Raw genomic sequence first — 23,114 nt, 5'->3', positions numbered from 1 at the left:
ACTGTGATTTATGTGTTTATGTTTCTACATATCATTTGTACTATTTGATGACCAGTAAGCACCAAACAATTCTCAGTTATAGATTAATTATATAAATCAGAGCCGTGCAGATTAATATACAGTGTCCCTCATAAGTATTCGAATTTATGTATAATATGAAAATAAACCAAATTTAATAACATATTTTGTATGCAAAATTAATAAATTAATTTGTTAAATTGTCTAGACAGTCCTTAGCTTTGATATCACGCTTTTTAAAACTTGAAAAATTCACATTTACTTAAATTAATTTAGCCTTTTTTTAAAAGTCCATAAAATTACCTCACAAAATTATACGAATTTTTTCTGTATCTCATATTTGACTATATTATACGAAACACAAAAATTAGAATCGAATGTGTTTTTGCTAAAAATTGTTTTAAAGGGTAACTATCTACCGAATGGATATATTTTTTGACCATTTGGTCCACAATTTTGGGGCATTTGTACCATTTTATCATGTATCGTAAAATATGGTCAAACAGGAAAAATTCGAATACTTTTGTGAAGTAATTTTATAGAATTTTTTAAAAAAAGGTTAATTAATTTAAGTAAATGTGAATTTTTAAAGTTTTAAAAAGCTTGACATCAAAGCTAAGTACTGTCTAGACAATTGAAGCATGGAGCCGAATAAGGGCGTATAACCCATTTGGGAAATTTTACAGGAGACGATAAAAACATCATAAAACTTTAAAATCGGCATTTTTTCCTAATTTTTTTACATATATGCATAAATATAACTCACATCTATCCCTGTGCTAAAACTCAGTAAAAAATTCGAGTCACAACTTGCCAAAATTAATACTTGAAATTTTGCTAAAATGTAATAAGGGCATATATCCATATATTTTAGTTGAAAGTATATATAAATAAATGTTATTTTTATATACTTCTTAATTATTTTATTATATAAAACTTGGACAGCCTCAACATAACAGTCTAGAGCATTATTTGCTAAAGTTTCAAGGACATCCTTCATTATCCTTATAAGTAATTAAAACAAAATCTTTCTTAGAAAAATCTTTAAATCGCACCTTATTGCGTTATTGTCAAAATCAGCGAACCACATTATTATCATAGTTCATTATCAAATTTGATAGGACCTCTTTAACTAAAATAATCCGAAAATAACAAGATATAATAATTTTTTAATATATAACTATAGTTATGGATATACGCCCTTCTTCCTGTCCACACTTTCATACTTAAATAATTCATTCAATAATAATCTTTTTTGCAATATAATTAAAAAATTAATAAATTTGAAATGTTTTCCAACCATTCTGCAAATTTGGTGCAATTAGAATTAAAATTTATACGATTTTTTACAGAAAAATACATTAAATTGCTAATATTTTTTACCCAAAAAAATAAATAGTATTTAAAAATCGTGCTTTTAAAACTATCTATTTTAGCGAAAAATTTATATTTTTCAATTTATTTTTTTATGAATAGATGTAAAAAGGTTAGTTTAATATAATTATGCGAAAAAACGCGATTTTGAAAAGGTGGTCTTTACGCCCTTATTCGCATCCATGCTTCAATTAACAAATTAATTTACTATTTTGCATACAAAATATGTTATTAAATTTGGTTTCTTTTCATATTATACTTAAATTCGTATACTTATGAGAGACACTGTAGTTGTTTCTACATAGAGCTGTCCATGTAAAAAAAACATCGATGTTTCTTGCCATTCGATTCATCATTAATTCACATCGATGTTATTCGATGCATCAATTAAAAAAACATCGATATTTATGCATATAATAGTTAGAATATTATCTAACTGGAACTAAACAAAATTATTTTAATAAAAGTTAAATTATTTTAACATATTGAATATAAGTTGTTTATTTTATGAGGCATTTTTTCATTAAATTCAATGTTATTACATTATTGAGGTCCTAATTGTGTAAAACATGACACCAAGTTATATTTATGTATATGGATAGAAAAGACAATATTTTAAATATATGTATATGCAAATTCTGAACTGAACAACCGCACCAAAATTCGGACATTGCCTTTCATAATTTGAAATTTTTGTATGAAAAACAAACAAAAAATTTATAATGTTTGAAATTTTTTTCTATCCATATAAATATCACTTTGGTGACGTGATTTACAAAATTAGGGCTTATTATTGTTATATTATTACATGTAAAAAAATATAAATTCTGATTGAACTAAAATGTTTACAAATGAATTTGTAGACGAATGTCAAATAAAAATAATATTAAATAAAAGTAGAATTTTAAATTTTTCAAAGATTAGGAAATTTGTTTTACTAAATGTCCCAATACTTTTTATTTAAGCTTTGCAAAAACAATATATTGTTTACCCTCTCTGCCTGCAAACTGCTTCTTTTTTGGGACAACACTAACTGGCAACCATTGTTAAATATTTGTATGCTATATTGTACAAACTGGGGAATTGAATTTTGTAGTCGGCCCACACTTCTAGAGGATTTTCATCAAACCGACTTACCGGACTTCGCAAATAAACTGAGAGTTCATAAGAAAAGTTCCCTTCAGTCCTATTTGTTTTCCAATTTCTATGAACTAATTTGTGGTGATCACTCCAGAGACTAAATTCGTCTATCGGATTGTCTGAAATATCGGAGTCGCCATCCCCAGACTTTTCCTCTGCCATATCTCTTATCATTTCTTGGATTTTCCCAACGGCTTTCGAACATGCAAGTGGATCTTCAAAATGTATTTTTTTAAACCGTGGATCCAATAATGTGGCAATAGCCAGAAGTGATACATGTTCGATAGCACCCATTCGTTTGTTGATTTCAATAAGAGCCATTTTATGTACTTCATTTAAGGGTTCTTCAATTTCAAGAGCTTTTAGTTTCGATACCATACAGTGAACTAGCGGAATAACTTTACCGCTATTGCAATATGTATCACCGGATATTTCTTTTGTAGCTGCCTCAAAAGGCCGTAATATATTAAGTAGTTTTGAGGATGTGGATAATTCCATACCTGTCAACATTGGTGGGGCAGTTTTGTGTCGAAGTAATATATCACTTACGGCATTTCGAAGTTCTAGAAAACTTTCGATCATATAGAACGTGCTATTCCAACGAGTAGGTACATCTTGGATAAGTTTTGCATCAGCTTTGTTAAAGAAAGTGACAATATTTTTTATTTTAGTTACTAATGCCTTCAACTCTGAGATATTTAGTACTTTTTGCGCAACTAAATTTAGTGTGTGCGCAAAGCACGGTATGTGCTTCTTTTTCCAAAGGCCAATTCTACAGCTTTTGTCATATTGGCTGCATTGTCTGTTACTACTGCGGTAACTTTATCTTTTGGAAAGTCCCATTCATTGCATACCTTGTTAATAACAGTTGATAAATATTCAGAAGTGTGTCTTTCATCGGGGTGGTATACCCCCAACGTTATCGACTGAAATTCAGTTGAAATACCAAAATGGGCTGTGACACCCAAAAAACTTCGCATTTGAAAATCAGACCAAATGTCAGTTGTCAAAGTAATGTTGCCCACTGTTATTAATTTAGTTTTCAATACTTCTGATAAAACTTCATATTTGTTATCGACCCAACGTGTCACAGTACCTCTACATGGAACTTTAAAATGCGGCGATAGCACTTTTATTAGATGTTTAAAACCTTCATTCTCTACGAGTAAGAACGCGTGATAATCTTTACAAATCATATATACAATAGCGTTGTTAATTTTTCTTGCCTTATCACCATCGGAATAAGAAGTACTAATTCAGTAGTTGTGTCATCATTTACCTCAATACATGATACAGGTTGTACATTATGTGAACTACTTGTAGACGGCACACATGAATCGGAAACAACTGGTGTATTTTCGCCTAACACTCTCACAAAATTTATATTTATTAATTTTTGCGTTCCAGAATTTTTTATTTCGGCCATTTCCAAAAATGTAGCCTTGTGAATGTGTTTAATATGGCCCATCAAGTTAGAAGTATTACCAGCGGTTCTTATATATTTTCACACAGCTTACACTTTGCAGATTTATTGCCATTTTTTTTTCAAAATATTTCCAAACCAAGCTCGACGTTGACGGCGCTATTATTACAACCTGTAACAGTAAAATTAAGACAAATATAATATTGCTGTTAACATCAAACACACAAAAATAACTTACATTGCTGATTTATACCATAAAAACGAAAATTTTGTTCTATACAAATATACTTTAGATTTTTTTTTGCATACGCTGTTGCTTCGATGATGGTTTATGAATATAACGTATATTTTTTCATTCTTGAAGGGTTTTTGTTTAAAAACATTGTCAATACTTTAAATGAGTTGCAATCATCTACTTAAACGAAAGCTGCCGGATGCGTAAATTTAAAATTCTGCTTTTCGATACATCGAATAAAAAATATCGATGTATAGATTTACATCGTATGATACGATACATCGACATTTAAACAATGTATCGAAACCATCGATGTTTACGATGCATCGATTAACATCGCACAGCTCTATTTCTACATTGTTATATTATTAAAATTCAAACAATACAATTCGAATAATGAAATAGTAGATTAAATTCTACCTTTGTGGAGATCTAATAAAAAGGAGTACAATTTTCCCCCAACTCGCCTAGGAATACTCCTTTTTGAAAATTAAGTTTACAAAATATTTAAATATGCATTCATTTGTTACAGAAAATTGTACTTTTAAATAGTACCAAACAAATTTTATCCAATAGTGGCCTTAGTACCCGAATTTCAAAATTATTTTGGAAGTGATGTTATTCCAGAAATAACATCCCTGACTACCACTAATTGAAAAATTCTTAGAAATTACGTCCAGGAAACTGAGTTTCTGAACATTGTAAAATAATATACTCAGTTAACATTTTTAAAAAGGAGCACACAATAAGCCCGATACCGGCCTACTATACCTAGTCCGTATAATAGGTATGTCAAATAAGAAAACATCAATAAATTGAAAAAGATTTCTTAGTGTGCTATGAAAGTAACAAATATACAGTTTTCTCACTTTTACACCCAAAATGGATGAATTTTAAAAAAGTAGTAAACAGGTGTCTCACAATTTTAAAAGTGATCTCTAAAATATTGACAAAAATGTTTATGTTTCTTAGTTAAAAAGTTATATAGGACCCGGAAAGTTAGCAAAATTTGACAGCCAACATTTTCAAATAAAATTAAAAATATTATAGCGTAAATACAAAATTTAATAAAATTTACTAAAATGCGGATGGGGAATTGAAAACCGTATGATTTTTTTTTAATTTTTTGAAAATTTTTAAAACGATTGGATTTTTTCGTGTTATTTGAGTTTTATTATACCCTTCACATTCGTAAAAATGTAATTTCTATAATATAATTTTCCGACCCTATAAAGTATATATATTCTGGATGCTTATGGATAGCGGGGTCGATTAAGCCATGTCCGTCTGTCTGTTGAAATCAGTTTTTAGAGGACCCAAGATATCGGCGAGAAGATCGCTATCGCTAATCGGTCGGTAAATAACGGAGATATGAGCAAAAATCCGAGACAACCTCTGAAAATTTCATCAAAAAATGTCATATGTTTTTCATGTTTTGTTAAATAAGCAACAACAACACTGTATATTAGAAAAAGATGAACACGTGTGTGTAGATGTATTTGGTTTTCAGCTGAGTATATCGTTTGTATGATTCGATGCTGTTGGCGTCATTGAGTTGTGTATTTTGTTTTTGTTTTGTTTTTGTGAATTCTGTTCGTGTATTTGGATGTAGGTTTGTTTTATTGCGTTGTTTATTTTGTTTTTGTTTTTCTGTGTTTTTCGTTATGTATGTTTAGATGTCTTGTGTATTTTGTTTTTTATTCGTTTAGCGTTGTTGTTGTTCATTTTGTTTTGCTTTTGGTGTAATATTAATGTAGTCGGGAAAAAATTTATAAAACTAATATGTTTAAAATACACTATGGTGAAAGGTAAAGCCGAATATAGCACTCTTACCTGTTTTTATTTAAACAAAGGAAAATATAAAAATAGACACAGAATTGAATTTTTTTAAATAGAAGTTTCATTTTATTTCAAATCTAATAGTGTAAAAACAAAATATATTTTCAATTTGATTTTTTTTTGGTAATCATTTTATTTTATTTCGGCAGTATGAAATAAAAATCTAACGACTACTTCTCTCATAGTGTGTAGGCAGCTTTAGTGGATCTATTAATGATTAAGAAATATCACACTGATACTAACGCTCCACGTCAAAAATTCTCCAGAAAAACATGTTCCACAACTAGTGTTGCCACCAAAAAATTTAGAAACTACACTTGATCTACTCCTAAATTACACATTAGAAAAAAATTACACATGCCCTTTTTAATTTTTATTTAAACATAAAAAAACAATGAAACAAAAATAAATCATATACATATTTTTCTATACGAATATTTAGATAATTATAATTAATTCATTTATAAACAAAATATAAAATTAGATAATTAAAATATCTCTATATATACATATATAGTTATAACTGCGATCACTATTTCCAATTCTTTTTGATAATTGCTTGACTAGGTTCATAGTTTTCTTTACCGTTTCTTAAAATTCCTTCATTAGTAAAAAAATTATGCAATTGTTTCAGAAGACATTCTATTTCTTAAATCAGTTTTGCAATTTTTTAAACTAAAAATTCTTTCAGCAGAAGCATTTGAAAAGGTAGTATTAAAATAAACTGAATTACTTTTTGTAGATTGGGAAACAAAGATTCTTTTAAAGAATTTTTGACCTAAAGTCAGTTCTGGTTCTAGACTTGCATTAAGTTAAAATTTTTCAAAGTCTAATAGAGCATGCTGTCGCCATTCATTATCAAGTTGTTGTAAATCTGTATCGAATGACGGAAATCTTTTTTTAAATAGGGATAATGTCTTTGGTTCAAAAGACTGAGCAACTTTTGGATTAACAATATCTACAATAGAATAAATCTGATCACTAAAATCAAATCTCTCTACAATCTTGAAGAAAGATTGTTTTTTCTGATGCAGAAATCTTAGTTAAAGATTCATATGCAACAAGTCCAGTATAAATATCATTTATGTTTGAAAATAGGTTTTCATCTGATTCGTTGATTTGTCATACGCTTTTTGACTTCAAAACATCCATTTTTATATAATTTGAAGAACATATTTGCAATATAATAAAAACTTCACTTTTCATTTTATATAAAATTGGCTTTTCTGATTGAAAAAGGACATTAAAAGAAACTAGAATACCTAAAGAATATCACAATCATTTCAGATTTATTTAGCCAATCAGATTGGAATCTGAAGTCATTTCTTCCAGTCATCCCTAAAATAAATTATTATTTAACTAGACCTAAAAAACGCGTAACTTTTACACACTTGAAACAAAATTACCACTAGAAATTAGTTTGAGTTAAATTTGATTATTTAGAAATTTTCTTATTTCTTGTTTCGTTATTTTTGAATATAAAAATATGTATATGTACCATTTACATGTATGTATGTGAATCACCTTTTTTTAACAACCGGCTTTCAACAAATTTCAAAAAATCGCATATATTAGAAAAGGACGGACACTTTTTGCTTAAGTGTTTCAAAGGGAAAATAAATTTCTATGTATGTGTGCGGATCGTTTTGTTTTAATAAAAAACACTGACTTATTCAAACAAGTGTGCAAACTGTTGCATATGCAAGAAAAGTACAGATATGTACGTAAAGCGAAAATAAATGAAAACCAAAACCAGTGTTTGAAAGAACAAATTTGATATAAAATAAGTAATACTTATGTAAATACAATGAGATTTTAAATTACACATAATTTACACGTGGGCTACACATGGAAATAAAAATTACACATAATATGTGTAATTACACATGAAGTGGCAACACTGTCCACAACACAACCACTTGAAAAAAATTGGTGTTAGTTTTATATTTTAAACTTACTTTATTCGCATTCGCTTGGTTTTTGCAACAATAAACCTTAAATCAAAATATGTTTTCTTCAAATATTTTGGTATTTAAGCAGGCTTTACACGATCACACAAGTAAAATGATATGTCAAAACTTTGTGTAGAATAGAACGGATGGGATCGTCTAAACGCAATATGTAATGAAACCATCACACATTGAGAGAGAATACAGATGGAAAATTTGACAGTCGTATGGCTCTCTTCATTTTTTGAAATGATTCAAAAAACAAGCAAGTCGCATTAGATCAGGGATGTATTTTTATGTAAACACATATATAAAAAGTGAAACAGCTGTTTCCATCTTACTTTTTTATTGTTTTATACCAATCTTGTAAACACAAAATATATAAATGATACGACTTTTATTCTCGTTTTTGTTGTACGGGTGGAATTTCATTTTACTTTTTCATTAGACTTGTCGTACGTACAGTGTTATCGTCTGAAGGGCCCTTTACTAAACATCGTACACAGTGTTGTCAACTACTTTATACTAAAACGCGCCGACCATTTACTCGAAACGCACTAAAAAACGCTAAAATTATATTTTTACACAGTCTTAAAAAAATTGTTTATTAACAAGTAATATTTCTATATTCGGCTTTGCCGAATCTTATATACCCTTCACCAAGTATGTTTTAAAAAACAGTTTTTTTATTTTGTATCTCTGCACACATGTCACACATAACAATCACACAAACAAATATAAACTGTAGCATAAGGAAATATTAACCGTTGTACTGTAATACCACCGTCATAAAAAAATACACAGCTGAATAAAACCAAATACATCTCCACACGCACATGTACATCTTTATCCAATTCACAGTGTTGTTGTTGCTTTTTTAACAATGCATGAAAAAAATGTGGCTTTTTTGATGAAATTTTCAGAGGTTGTTTCGGATTTTTGCTCATATCTCCGTTATTTATAGACCGATTTTGGTGATTTTAAATAGCGATCGTCTCGAAAGCATGTCTAACTTAATTATTGAAGATTCGGATCTCGTCGATATCTGGGGACCTCTAAAAATTGATTTCAACAGACAGACGGACGGACATGGCTTAATCGACTCCGCTATCTATAAGGATCCAGAATATATATACTTTATAGGGTCGGAAAATTATATTATAGAAATTACAAACGGAATGACAAACTTATATATACCCTTCTCACGAAGGTGAAGGGTATAAAAATATACTCATTAATTAAAATTTTGATTCGGGAACGAAATTAAAAAAATGAAGGTTAATACAAATATGTTCGATTTTCTTCAATGACTAATATAATAGTTTTCACGAAATGCAATTTTAAGTTCAAGTTCACCTAACTAAAATTAAGTTAATTTACAAGTTTTCCCTTTTTGACGTAAAAACTTCCCTTGTTGTGAATTTTTTATAGAATTTTCTAATCAATAAAAAGCTGTTACGAACAAAATCAACTGTTGTGGTATTTCCAGAAATCAATTTTCCCTTAGAAGGGAATGAATATTTAAGAAGAAACGAATTTTAATTCTTTTGGCGAAAGGGGTGAATATTTTTTATTTCATTTTTAAAGCTTTAAAATAACTCATCACACTAAAAGATCTTTGAATTACATATAATTAATTAAAAAAAAAATTCATTTCTTGAAAAAGCGCTTATTTAGCGCCTTTTTCCAAAAAAGCGCTAAGAAGAAAAATGCGACTTTTGGATTGTTTAAAGGCGCTAAATCTAGCGCCAAAAGCGCTAAATTGGCTACGCTGATTGTACATAACCCGATCATAAATAAAACTCATAGCAAGAGCGTTAAAATTACAAAAATTATCTTTAATTGCTTGACAGCATTCAACAACGTAGGTAGATGTCGCTTTGTTTCAGAAATTGCAAACAAAATTTGTAAAAACAACATCATTTGCAAACAAGAGCAGTGTTGCCACTTTGGTTATTATTAACCAAAATTGGTTATTTTTATTTCGCATGTGTACATGTGAATTATTTTTTCGTTTTGGTTATTTTTTACAAACAATTGAACTAAATTATTCCAAAAATAAAATTAAAAAAACTTCTTTTATCTCATAATGCTCTGCAATATAGCAACAAAATTCAACATAATCAAGGTTTAAAGATTTCTTTCAGATTTTATGAGAATTGGTCCATAATTGATCATACGTCTCATATAAGATCCCGTACAGAAAATTACTTAAACGCTCATAACTGTCTTCACAATACCAGTTTAGCGACGAAATTTAACATAGTTCCACTTCAGAAAATGAATTTGTTATTTTTGTACATTACAAATGTAAAAACATAAAACGAATAAAAATAATTTTGTTTACTTTTTTCTTAATTTGGTTATTTTTTATTCGAATTTTGGTTAGAAAAGAAATTTTGTTGTGGCAACACTGAACAAGAGAATAACTTGCAAAAACTCATACACTCCAAAAACTTTTCAGGAATGCATAATAATAAAAATACATAAAAACGATGTTTTTAATACTTTTTTTAAATATTTTATATAAAAAATTTAATCTTTGTGAAGAAATAAACATTTTTATTTTCTTTGAATATGTTTTATCAAAGTTTACCATTTTACTTGTTTTAAACCTAACAAGCATAATTAGGAAATATTTTTTCTACGTGTCTTTTTTATTATTTTCTCACCACTACAATAACAGTTTCTCTTTCTGCGCTTCGCAAAATTAGACAAAAACATCTTAATCTAATCTCGAAATCAGTTTGAACTTTTGTAATCAGTTTGAACCAGCCAAGCGCGGAAAGAGAAACTGTTATTGTAGTGGTGAGAAAATACTAAAAACAGGAAAAATATTTCCTAATTACGCTTGTTATGAACAAATATGAATAAAACATATTCAAAGAAGAGAAAATAGTTTATTTCTTCACATAAATTAAATTTTTTAATATAAAATGTTTAAAAAAGTATTAAAAATATTGTTTCTATGTATTTTTATTATTATGCATTCCTGAAAAGTTTTTGGAGTGTACAAGTTTTTTGCAATTATTCTCTTGTTCGCAAATTATGTTGTTGTTTTTACAAATTTTGTTTGCAATTTTTGTAATTTTTACGCTCTTGCTATGAGTTTTATTTACGATCGGGTAGTGTACGTGTGAATTGCCGAAAATCTTCGTAATTAGAACAATATGAACGCGCAACGCTGGTTTGAACCTTTACTTACAAACAGCCTATATGCTTTGTAACCATAGTACGGCGCTATGGTACCATTATATCGAGAGAAGATATTTAATATATATAAATTTAACTATAACTCCAAAACTATACATTTGTTAACCAAAAGACACATATTACAAGTCATAGAAAGCTTTATATGTGGTATAAATTTTGTCAAGATCGGAGAGTTATACCTATAATATATTTAAGCCGTTTAAACGACATTTTGCATCCAGGACTTCTGATACTGAAGTGGAGATTCTTCCGTTTTGTGTATAACTTATTTGGAGTCAACTGCGCCCCGTTTCTGGCAATTAAAACTCTACTTCAACTAGCTGAATATGTAAAATCGACTCACCCACTCGCGTCAAAAATTCTTCAACATAACATGTTGAGGTTTTAGCAGGTGGACACACGTTATTCTACGCCATCAAATCAAGAAAGTAACTTACAACAGTTTTAAAATAAAGAAATACACTGAAAATTTCCCGTTGAATCTTATTTAACCCGACCGTCTTGATTTTATAAAGTCTCATCATTTTAGCCATCAAAATATCGACTGGAAGTTTATTCCCCCAGGTGCCCTACACATGGGCGGCCTTTGTGAGGCTGGTGTAAAGTCATTCAAAACTCACCTCAGAAAGATGACGCTAAACATGAAATTCACTTTCGAAGTGCTATCTGTAATTCAAATACGTATAGAACTAGACCCATAAGTCCTGCTAGCGGTGACCCAAATGATCTTAATCCATTGACCCCTGACACTTCCTTATTGGTAGTGCGTTATTGACCCAAGCTGTACCCGACGTAAACAGTGAAAAACTAACTCTCATCAACCGTTAGAAACGCTTAAAAGTCCGAGTATCTAGTTGAACTCCATCGCAGATAAAAATGGAAGACTCAGAGGGATAACGTTAAAGTCAACGATTTGGTTGTCATCAAAAACAACAACTTGCCACCAACGAATGGCAAATGGGCCGAATCATCAGAACCTACCTTGGACCTGACCAGAACTGTAGAGTTGTCGACATCAAGAAAAAAAATAGAGTCATCCACAGGCCAATTACAAAAATTGTGGTTTTATTTATTTAAAGTAAACAACAAATATAAATTAAAGGTATAGAGACAAGCAAAACAAAGAAACTTATAATTAAAGAACAAAAATAAAGAAACAACATTTGTAAAATACACAAACAAAATACAAGAATTATAAAATTATCGGAATAAAAGGACTTGAATACATATAAATAATTGCACAAATTTGTTTTTTGACCATTATTGGTCATTAGTCATATAAGGTACACTTCCGATTTTTTTAAGATATTGAGGTAAAATTCGACATGAATAATTTTTATCTGCATACGAATCAAACGAAATTTTGTTTCGGACCGTTCCATAATTGGTTTGTAAATATACAATATCAATATCTTTATTGTAAACAATAATATTGTGGAGATATATAAAAATACATAGTTAAATATGTTTTAATAAAAAAAGGAGTTGGTGGAGTATTTATTTCTTGAGGGTCATCAAGGCTAGTATAAAACTTGGTTTTCCTGCTTTTGTCGTGATACGTGTATAGTAAACATAATTATGAACTGAAAAGCCCTAATCAGCGGGTTCAGTGGTATGGGGCTAGGTGAAATAATGGACTGATGTTAACCATTTAAGGCTTCGTCATTGGAATAATAGAAGATCATGTACCAAATTTCATTTAATTATCTTCAAAATTGCGACCTGTAGTTTGATTACAAGTGGCTAAATCGACTCAGAAAATGATGCTGAGCTGAGCTACTTTAAGGTGGGTATAGGACTAATATTATTGTGCTTTACAAACATCTGCACAAACCCAATATACCCTCCCCACTAAAGTGGTGTATATATAAACTTTATTTATTATACCCTTCAGCTTCGTGAGAAGGGATATATATGTTTGTCACTCAGTTTGAAATTTCTAATTTTTCAACGCTATAAAGTATAAAATTGAACCTGGTTACATGGCCCGATATGTAACCCCATGTCTATATTAGACAAATATTTCTTACGATACTTGACAAAACGTCGACTGAAAAATTGTCAGTTTTTTGTTTATTGGCATGCATAGGGGTTACAAAATGCCGATTTTATCACGACAACCCACAGATAATTTTATTGAAATAATGCTATATTTAATAAAAACGATTAAAATTAAATGCAAATTTTGTAAATAAACACTAATTTCACTAAAACTTATGTTTAAAATGAATTTTAATAGCACAAAAACAAAATTATACACAAATTTTACGGTAAAATGACGTTTATTATCAAGACAACGTTGTCTAAACAATTGTTTAGACAACACTGTTATAACGAGGTTATAACGCTAATAAATGCCGTCTGTACTTGCTAATTTGTTATCATGATAACAATTTGACGTTTAGCATAATTAATATTTGTCTAATATAGACACGGGGTAAGAATTGGAAACATAGTTGTCATCTATGTATAAGGTGACCCGACGTTCTGTATTATACTGAAAAGTACTGTATTTTAGAACCCTGCTTGCTAAAAAACGTTAAAATGTTCTGTATTTTATTTAGTGTTCTGTATTTGTTTAGTATTTCGTTATTTTTTTATTTTTTACATAAAACACATATTAAATACAAAAATATTAAAAAATTCTGCCACAAATGTAGGTAAGTAATACAGTAATACATGATAAAAACTATCATAAGTGATGATTGTATTTGTGTACTAAATGGTACCTTTTCCCCAGTTGAGAAATTTATTGATAGAATTTTGTAAAAATTGAAAAGGTAATCCATACAAAATCAACTATTGTGAATGAATTGTTCACAACAAGTTCACGATAGCAATTTTCCCTTCGAGGGAAATAAAAATATCATGAAAACAAAATTTTCACTTCTATTAACGATAGTGGTGATTGTCGTTTTCAGTAATAAAATATAATATCATAATCGCCCTTATTTGACAATACCGTTTCCGCTATCATATCGTTCTATAGTTCATTAGGGTGTCAATTAATAAATTTTCGAATAATAAAGAATAAATTTTGTAATAAATTGTGTGAATCGAACATGAATTTTTTCCCAAACCATTTTCATACAGAATATTAAAATTTAATAAAAAAAAGTGATTAAAATTGTACGGTATGTTTCTGAATTTTTACTTTTTTCAACGATATTCATCAAATAATTGCATAAAAGTCCTGTATTTTATATTCTGTTAGTATCCATTCTTCACAAGGACCAGAAAATTACGTGCAAATTTCAGCGATTTTAATCTAAAAATAATAAAGAAATTAAAAAATTTGCATTCGATTGACAGGCAATTTTAAACTATTTTAGTTGTGTTTTGTTGCTAATGTTCAAAGGCAATTTCATATAAATTTAAAATTTATAAACGATAGGAGTTAACGCGTAAAATTATACAAGTTAGTTTAACGTCGATAAAAGTGCTACCAATTCAAATATAAAAATAAATATAAATAAATATAAACAACGTCTTTATGTCAAATAATAAAAAAAATATTTTAAAATAAAATTTAAATTGAAAAAATTACCAAATAACTTTTTAAAAAAAATGTAAATAATTTCAAAATTTTCCAAATTTTTTCTGTGGAGTGATGTCAAGTCATGTAATGTTCATTTTGTTGCTTACTTTGAGCGTTTACACTATGGTTGTCATTCGATAAGAACTATTCAATTAATCGAGAAAAAATTTTTGTTTTTCTTCGAACGAATATTCGAATAAAATTTGAATGTTACTTTTTAGCCACCCTACACCACTATAGTGGGGAGGGTATTATGCGTTTGTGCTGAAGTTTGTAACACCCAAAAAATATGGCCGTAGACCCACCTTAAAGTATACCAATCGGCTCAGAATCACTTTCTGAGTCGATTTAGCATACCCCCGAAAAATAAAAAAAAAATAGTTTTATAGAACAATAAATGACAATACTAATTATTATAGAGATCGGGCCTCATTTGACCCTAAACCCCGAAAAATAAAAAAAAAATAGTTTTATAGAACAATAAATGACAATACTAATTATTATAGAGATCGGGCCTCATTTGACCCTAGCCCCCATACAAACTCCCCTTCAGAAAATGACTTGAAGTTCAAAATTAACTTATAATTACTAATAAAACGATCAAAATCTACATAAATGACTTTGAAGTAGACGTAAATTCATTTACCAAAATTTATAAGGATAGGCCCATATTTACCCCTTCTCCCCTTTGAGCCCACTTGTAGAAAATCTCTTTTTTGTTAACTATAAGTAAAAAATTTCACAATAAAACAAATTAAATGCTTTATATAAAAAACCACAATTTTAACATACTGACTGGTGTAGATATCATATGATCGGCAATGTCCGACTATAAATTCATACTTGTTTATTATTACTTTTGAACAAAATATATATTTATAAAAATTTATATTTTGCAATGTTAAAAGTAAAATGCTTAGAGTTTTAGAATCGATTCTATGGATTTTTTAAATGCTTGCAATAAGTGAAACAGATAGATAGTTCTTAAAAAAACTGTATATATAGAATTTAGTTGCTATACTAGTATTTTTCACCGAGTTATGTACGTTAAAGTCCTTTTCTGATAAGATCTTTATATTGGACCTTAAATTATTATTGTTCCTTAAAAATTTGTACATTTCGCACTTTTATAAGCCAGTTATCTGCATTATAGTAATTTTCTGAAGAGAACCTTATATGGGGGCTATGTTAAATCGTAGACATTGCCCATAGATATTGCCCACTTTCAATACCAAACAAAAAATATTTGTTTAAAATTTCAACTATCTGGCTCGTCCTATCGTGTTTTCAACAGACAGACATGCGGATGGACGGCTAGATCGTTTTAGAATCTTATAAGGACCCAATATTTCGATGTGTTACAAACGAAATAACAAATGCAATACACCCCCATATTTCTGATGTTGGGTATAAAACGTGTTAAGTTGCTGATGAAATGCACACATATTACTCTACCTAAGTTAAAAATCGTATACATATATCATTATCAGGGCAAATGCATTTTTGTAGTCTGTAACTCAAAATAACTTTAACTAGTTTTCTTTACGAATCAAATAATTTGCTACAAAATGGCAACGATTTGTTGTTGCATATTTTTTCATATTTTGTTATAAATGCATAAATTGCATATTTTGCTTTAAATTGCATATATTTTGCATATTTCCACCATTTCCAACTATAAAATTTAACCTAGGAACATGAAATTAATTAAATGTAGATTCGGAATTGGATGACAACCCCTAAAAGAGAAAATTTTGGTACATTTCCGTCTTTTAAAAGGTACTTTTTGAGTTTTCTAAAATAATTAACTAAAAAACATTAAATTAAGTATGTACAGCAGCATTGCGCGTTCATATTGTTCTGATTACGAAGATTTTCGGCAATTCACACGTACATAACCCGATCGTAAATAAAACTCATTGCAGGAGCGTAAAAATTCCACAAAGTAGGTTGATGTCGCTTTGTTTCAGAAATTGCAAACAAAACGTGTAAAAACAACAACACCACATACACTCCAAAAACTTTTTAAAAATGAATAATAATAAAAACACATAAAAACCATATTTTTAATACTTTTTTTTAAATATTTAATATTCAAAAATCTAATCTTTGTGAAGAAATAACCATTTTTCTTTTCTTTAGATAGGTTTTATCTGTAAAATTTTACTTGTTATAAAACTTGATCATAACAAGCGTAATTAGGAAATATTTTTTCTAAGTGTTTTTTAGTATTTTCTCACCACTACAATAACAGTTTCTCTTTCTGCGCTTGGCTGATGTACAGCCCGGATTAGGCAAAAACACATCAAAGGAGATTTTTTGGTACTTTTTTGTTCTACAAAAGGTACTCTTTGAATTTTCTATAATATTGAACATGAAATTAAATTTGAGTTTTCTATAATAATGAACCTAGAAACATGAAAGTACCATGTAGAGCACGGGTTAGACGAGAAAAAATCAATGGGAATTTTTTAGTACTTTTTCCTTTTGCAAAAGGTACTTTGGAATATTCTATAATATTGAATCTAGGAACATGAAATTAAGTATACAGAGACGGAATTTGGTAAGAACCGGAAAAAGTGAACTTTTTGGCACTTTTTTGTTTTTTAAAAGTTCCTTTTTGAATTTTCTATAATATTGAATCGAGAAATATACAATTTGGTGTGTAGAGTCTGAATTAGGTGAGAACCCATAAAAGGGAACTTTTTCTATAATATTGACTCCAGAAACATGAATTTAAGCATGTTGAGCCCGAAGAAAGTGATATAAAGGAGTACTGACTGTTTTTTTAACACACCATATTTAAAAAAAAATGGTATTTACATATTTAGATTTTTTTTAAATTTCGATTTAATAACAAAATACTAGGTTATATGAAACACAAATTTACCTAGTTTTTTTTTTAATTTTTAAAACCTCAATATTGTGTGTCCGAATAAAAAGATAACTTAATGAAATTTTGTTCTTACATCTCTCTACGAAAAAATATAATTTATACAAAAATACATTCATATACCAAATTTTGCTATCAAGCTTTCCACTTTCAGAAATTAAATATGTACTATTTAAAGTTGTCTTAGACCTTATATTTTTCATTATTGAGGTCGTGGTTCCGTACATTTGTTATCAAAAACCCTATCTATTAATATGCACCTTCACAAGGAAATATTTTTTGTTGTCTATTTTTCACATTTTTAGCGCATATTTGTAATTTTTTAGTGCATGAAAATCCTTGCCCTGATCGTTATAAAAGCCCTTGGAACTTTTATTTATTATTAATTGACAACCCCAGTTAACACTCATTGATAGCAACAAAACACAACAATTATTTCATAGCCCCATACAAACTCCCCTTCAGATCGAAATTTACTTATAAACACTAATAACACGATAAAATTCTAAAAAGAGGGGGGCTTTTTAGAGGGGCTAGGGTCATATGAGGCCCTATAATTATAAAGTTCATCGGGGTCATCAAGACTAGTATAGAACTTGGTTTTGCAGCTTTTTGTCGAGATACGAGTATATTAAACATAATTATGAACTTAAAAGCCCTATTTGGCGGGTTCAGTTCTATGGGGCGTAGGTGAAATAATGGACCGATGTTAACTATTTTTAATAGGCTTCGTCATGTGCCAAATTTTATTGAATTATCTCCAAAATTGCGATATGTAGTTTGATTACAAGGGGGTTCAGTTGTATGGGGGCTAGATGAAATAATGGACCGATCTTAACCAATATCAATCAATAGGGTTCGTTCCTGGGACAATAGATCATGTACTAAATTTCATTCAAATATCTTCAAAATTGCGGCCTGTAGTTTGATTACAAGGTTTACATGGACGGACGGACATAGCTAAATCTATTCAGAAAATGATTCTGAAGGTGGGTGTAGGATCAATATTATTGTGTGTTACAAACATCAGCACAAACCTCCCTCCCCATTAAAGTGGTGTAGGGTATAATAATTAACTGGTACTGACAGGTGTAGGGTATCATGTGATCGGCCATGTTCGACTATACATTCATACTTGTTTAACATTGAAATGATTTTATATTTAATAAGCATCTGAGGTAAATTTTATTAAAACCTGATAAAGTAAAGTCTCAAATTATAACTTGTTTGTTTTGTGAAAAAATATATTCAGTATGTAGTATGTAAATTTTATTCACTTCTCAAACTATTAAAAATTAACCTAATCAAATTAATATATTTTATTTAATTTTTTCAGTTGAAGATTTAAATGATAATGGGCCAAAGTTCATTGAACCATCATTTTCCAGTAAATTATCAATATCCGCAAAAAGGGGACAATTTGTTACTATAGCAAAAGCTTATGATGCCGATGATTGCGATATCAATAAACTAGTTTACAAGATTGTTGATGGAAATGAACACCAACTTTATTCAATTGAAGAAACTACTGGTCTCATTATCTTGCAAAATAATCAGAGACTCCAAAACCATAAACAAACTATACTAAATATTTCAGTTACCGATGGACTACATACTAGTTTTGCCAGAGTAAAAATTAATCTGTTACCTGAAAATCTTCACGCCCCGGTTTTTGAAAACCAATATTATGAAGCTTATGTTTATGAGAATGATGACCAGGATAAATTTATTGTAAAAGTAAGTTTTTGTTTATAAGTATTATAAAATGTGATTATTTTAATTATTGTTTTAATGCTGCCTCAGTAATATTCGTTTTTCAAATATTTAAGTAGAAATTTGTAACCGCTTATGTCCTATTGGCTAGGTTATTGAATATGTGGGATATGGGCATTTCCATCGTGTCGAAAGTGACGATGGAAATGCCCAAGTTGAAAAATTAGTAAAATATCTATATATTATATATATATATAAATAATCTCTTGTATATCAATGTATTTCTTCAATAGCTTTATAATTGGTCCAAAGAAGAACTTAAAAGAACTTAATAGGGTTAAGATATAAGTATGTAAAGTGCGTGATGTGATGTGAAAAAATATAAGTTCTTTTTTGTTCATTTTTGACAAACATGTTAAAATCTGCGAGTTCCACCCGACTATTTAGTTAAAAATTTGGAATTGTATTTCAGCTTTCAGAACAAATAATTTTTTCAGATTTTTTGTATAAGTATTTATGTGGCACGTGACAAAAGTTTCCAATGATGAAATTTCCATGTTATTGAAAATTAATTAGACCATATATTTATTTTTAAATCGGACATATACATATTTTGCTCCGGCATACGTTCCAAATCAGTTTCAATAATTTTTTGACCGACCAATTTTTACAATTTTGTTTAAAATCGAAAGTATATTTTCTTCTACTGAAATTGTTTTAATTAAACCCATTTTATTTTGGAGTTAATTGGTAAATGGTTGGCACTGATTAAGGACATGTTAAAAAACAGTCAGTACCAAAAAATCAGACCTACATGCTTTTTCTCAACACTTTAACCATTTCTGTTTTATTCCTAATAAAACAAATTATGATAATATTTGTTCAACAACTTACATTTTTAACTAAACCGGCAAGATATATCAAAATCAATTGGTTACAAATATTTCGCAACATATTGGTCTAATTTTGATTTTTTATATTTTTCTCAACACTTGAACCATTTATGTTTTATTATTAATAAAGGTCTATAAACAAATTCAGATCATATTGTTTTTAAATAATGTCAATTTTTACTTAACGCGCAAGATTTATTTGAATTATTTTCTAACATATTGATGTAATTTAGATTTTTATATTTTTCTTAAAACAAACAAAATTCGAACTAGAAATATATTCTTTAAAAAAATATTTTTTAAGCGAAAACTGTGTTTAAATAATGTGTATTTTTTAAAGGGGAAGTTATGGCAAAATAAAACAATTGGCCAAACGCTCCACAAAATAATCAGCACGATAAGACTGCTGCCACGTCCATTTTTTACAAGTATATATTAAATTAAAAGTTAATTTTTGGTCGAAAACTTTTGCAATCGATTTTGAATTTGTATATATTTTTAGAAAGACAATTTTATACAGATTGTTGATAAAAGTTAATAAAGCCCACTTTCCTTTAGAGCATGCTTTTCTATAATTTTTAAAAACATGCTTTATATAACCACCCTAATGAATATTACAAATATTTGCAAATAATTGAATACAACATTAACAAACAATTTATAGTCTAATTAAAATTTAAAACAAAATATAAATTCCGCGGTTTTTACAAAGAAAAAAAGTAAATTTATAATCAATGAATTTAAATCTGGAAATAAATGGAAAATTTTACTTTTTAAATAAAGCTAACATATTAAATTCTGTAGGACACTTTAATATTTTTGAATATCTCTGAAGATCGCAAACGGTCGCAGCCAATTTTTATATATGTATATGTTTCTATAGAAAATTTCCTATGCAAGGGTTATAATTAGATAACTGCAATTGGCTGCAGTCATTAGATCTATTCCATTAAAAACATAATTTTCAAATATATTTTTATTATTAATATTATTTTTTCTTAGAGTTAAAAATAAAACCTTTAAAGTTGAGCTTTTATCTCAAAAAATCATTGCAGAATAATTCCAAAGTATTAAATTGTAATATACTAACGAAACTATTTAAATATACTAACGAAACTATTTAAATATATGAAATATTTACCAAGATATACGCATTCAAAATTAATATGCCGCTTCAGGAATATTACAAGAAAATTATTTTGTTTTTAAAAGTAGCAACATTGAGCACCTATATTTCGGGTTAAAGGAACTCTGAAATATTTTTAGTTATTTTTCTACTGTTACCTATAATAACAAGCAAGACAATTGGAAAGCGTTTAATTATACCCTCCACCTTCGTGAGAAGGGTATATATAAGTTTGTCATTCCATTTGTAATTTCTATAATATATTCTGGATCCTTATAGATAGCGGTGTCGATTAAGCCATGTCCGTTTGTCTGTCTGTTGAAATCAGTTTTTAGAGATCCCCAGATATCGGCGAGATCCGAATCTTCAATAATTCAGCTAGACATGCTTTCGAGAAGATCGCTATTTAAAATCAGCCAAATCGGTCTATAAATAACGGGGATATGAGCAAAAATCCGAGACAACCTCTGAAAATTTCATCAAAAAAGCCAAATTTTTTTTATGCTTTGTTAAAAAAGCAACAACAACACTGTGAATTGGATAAAGATGTACATGTGCGTGTGGAGATGTATTTGGTTTTATTCAGCTGTGTATTTTTTTGTATGTTTGCATGCTGTTCTGTTCTCACGAAGGTAAGTGGGTATAACAAGAACAAGGAGATAAAGCAGTAATATGTTGGTAATACAGCTGATATTTGTTTGAGGGTGGTAATACAGTTTGACGGTGGTATTACAGTACAACGGTTAATATTTCTTTCTGCTACAGTTTATATTTGTTTGTGTATATGTTATGTGTGACATGTGTGCAGAGATACAAAATAAATAAAAACTGTTTTTTAAAACATACTTGGTGAAGGGTATGTATAATTCGACACAGCCGAATATAGAAATATTAGTTGTTTTTTATTTTTGTCGTTCTAAAAGTGCAAAATGTCGCACTGTGCATTGGCCTAATTTTTAATTTTTAATATTTTCTTTAACACTTTTAAACATTTTGTTTTATTTCCTATTGAAATCTATATACAAATAGGAATAAAATAATTTTTTAATAAAAAAAATATATTTCATATATTTTGTATATTAGCTTTACTTTTTTATACCCACCATCAAAAAAGATGGGGGGTATATTGATTTTGTCATTCCGTGTGTAACACATCGAAATATTGCTCTAAGACCCCATAAAGTATATATATTCTGTGATCTCGTAAGATTCTAAGACGATCTAGCCATGTCCGTCCGTCCGTCTGTCTGTTGTTGGCACGATAGCGTCCACAAAATAAGAGATATTGAGATGAAATTTTCCCAAAATATATTTTATTAATCAAAAATGTTTGGTATTGAAAATGGGCAAAATCGGTCAACGATTTCACATAGCCCCCATGCAAATGTACCCCCCGGAATACTGTATAAATAGCTTCAAATGTTTACAAACTAGTTTTTTATGAAGCAAATACCACAAAATTTCGCATAGGTCAGTTTTTTGATGTCTGCAAAATAATTCTGCATTATGGCGGACATAGGACAATAATTGGCCCTACCCCCCATACAAGGTCCCCCTTAGAAAATGACTAAAAAGCTTATTACTGGCTTAAAAATGGGAATATAGCTATGAAATTCGACACACATAAGTTTCATGCAAGCCAATATCTCCCAACCAAATTTTACGTATATCGGTCTATAATTGACCCTACCCCCATATAAGGTCCCCTTCAGAAAATGAGTTTAACGCTCATTACGCTCTTAAAAATAAAAGTATAGCGA

The 23,114-nt window shown here is 29.0% G+C and overlaps 1 protein-coding gene across 4 annotated transcripts in view; it reads left to right on the top strand.

Annotated features, from left to right (window-relative positions):
- LOC111677194 (fat-like cadherin-related tumor suppressor homolog) overlaps positions 1–23,114 on the top strand; it is a 252,557-nt gene that overhangs the window by 161,049 nt on the left and 68,394 nt on the right. For all 4 annotated transcript variants that reach the window (XM_046951360.1, XM_046951358.1, XM_046951357.1 and 1 more), the window contains one exon: positions 18,959–19,359. In XM_046951360.1, coding sequence (XP_046807316.1) covers positions 18,959–19,359 — 401 coding nt within the window. The remainder of the gene's footprint in view (positions 1–18,958; positions 19,360–23,114) is intronic.

Source organism: Lucilia cuprina, chromosome 5 (genome assembly GCF_022045245.1).
Source record: "Lucilia cuprina isolate Lc7/37 chromosome 5, ASM2204524v1, whole genome shotgun sequence".
Lineage (NCBI taxonomy): Eukaryota > Metazoa > Arthropoda > Insecta > Diptera > Calliphoridae > Lucilia > Lucilia cuprina.
The sequence above is the reverse complement of the archived record's forward strand: the minus strand, read 5'-3'. Positions and strand labels throughout refer to the sequence as shown.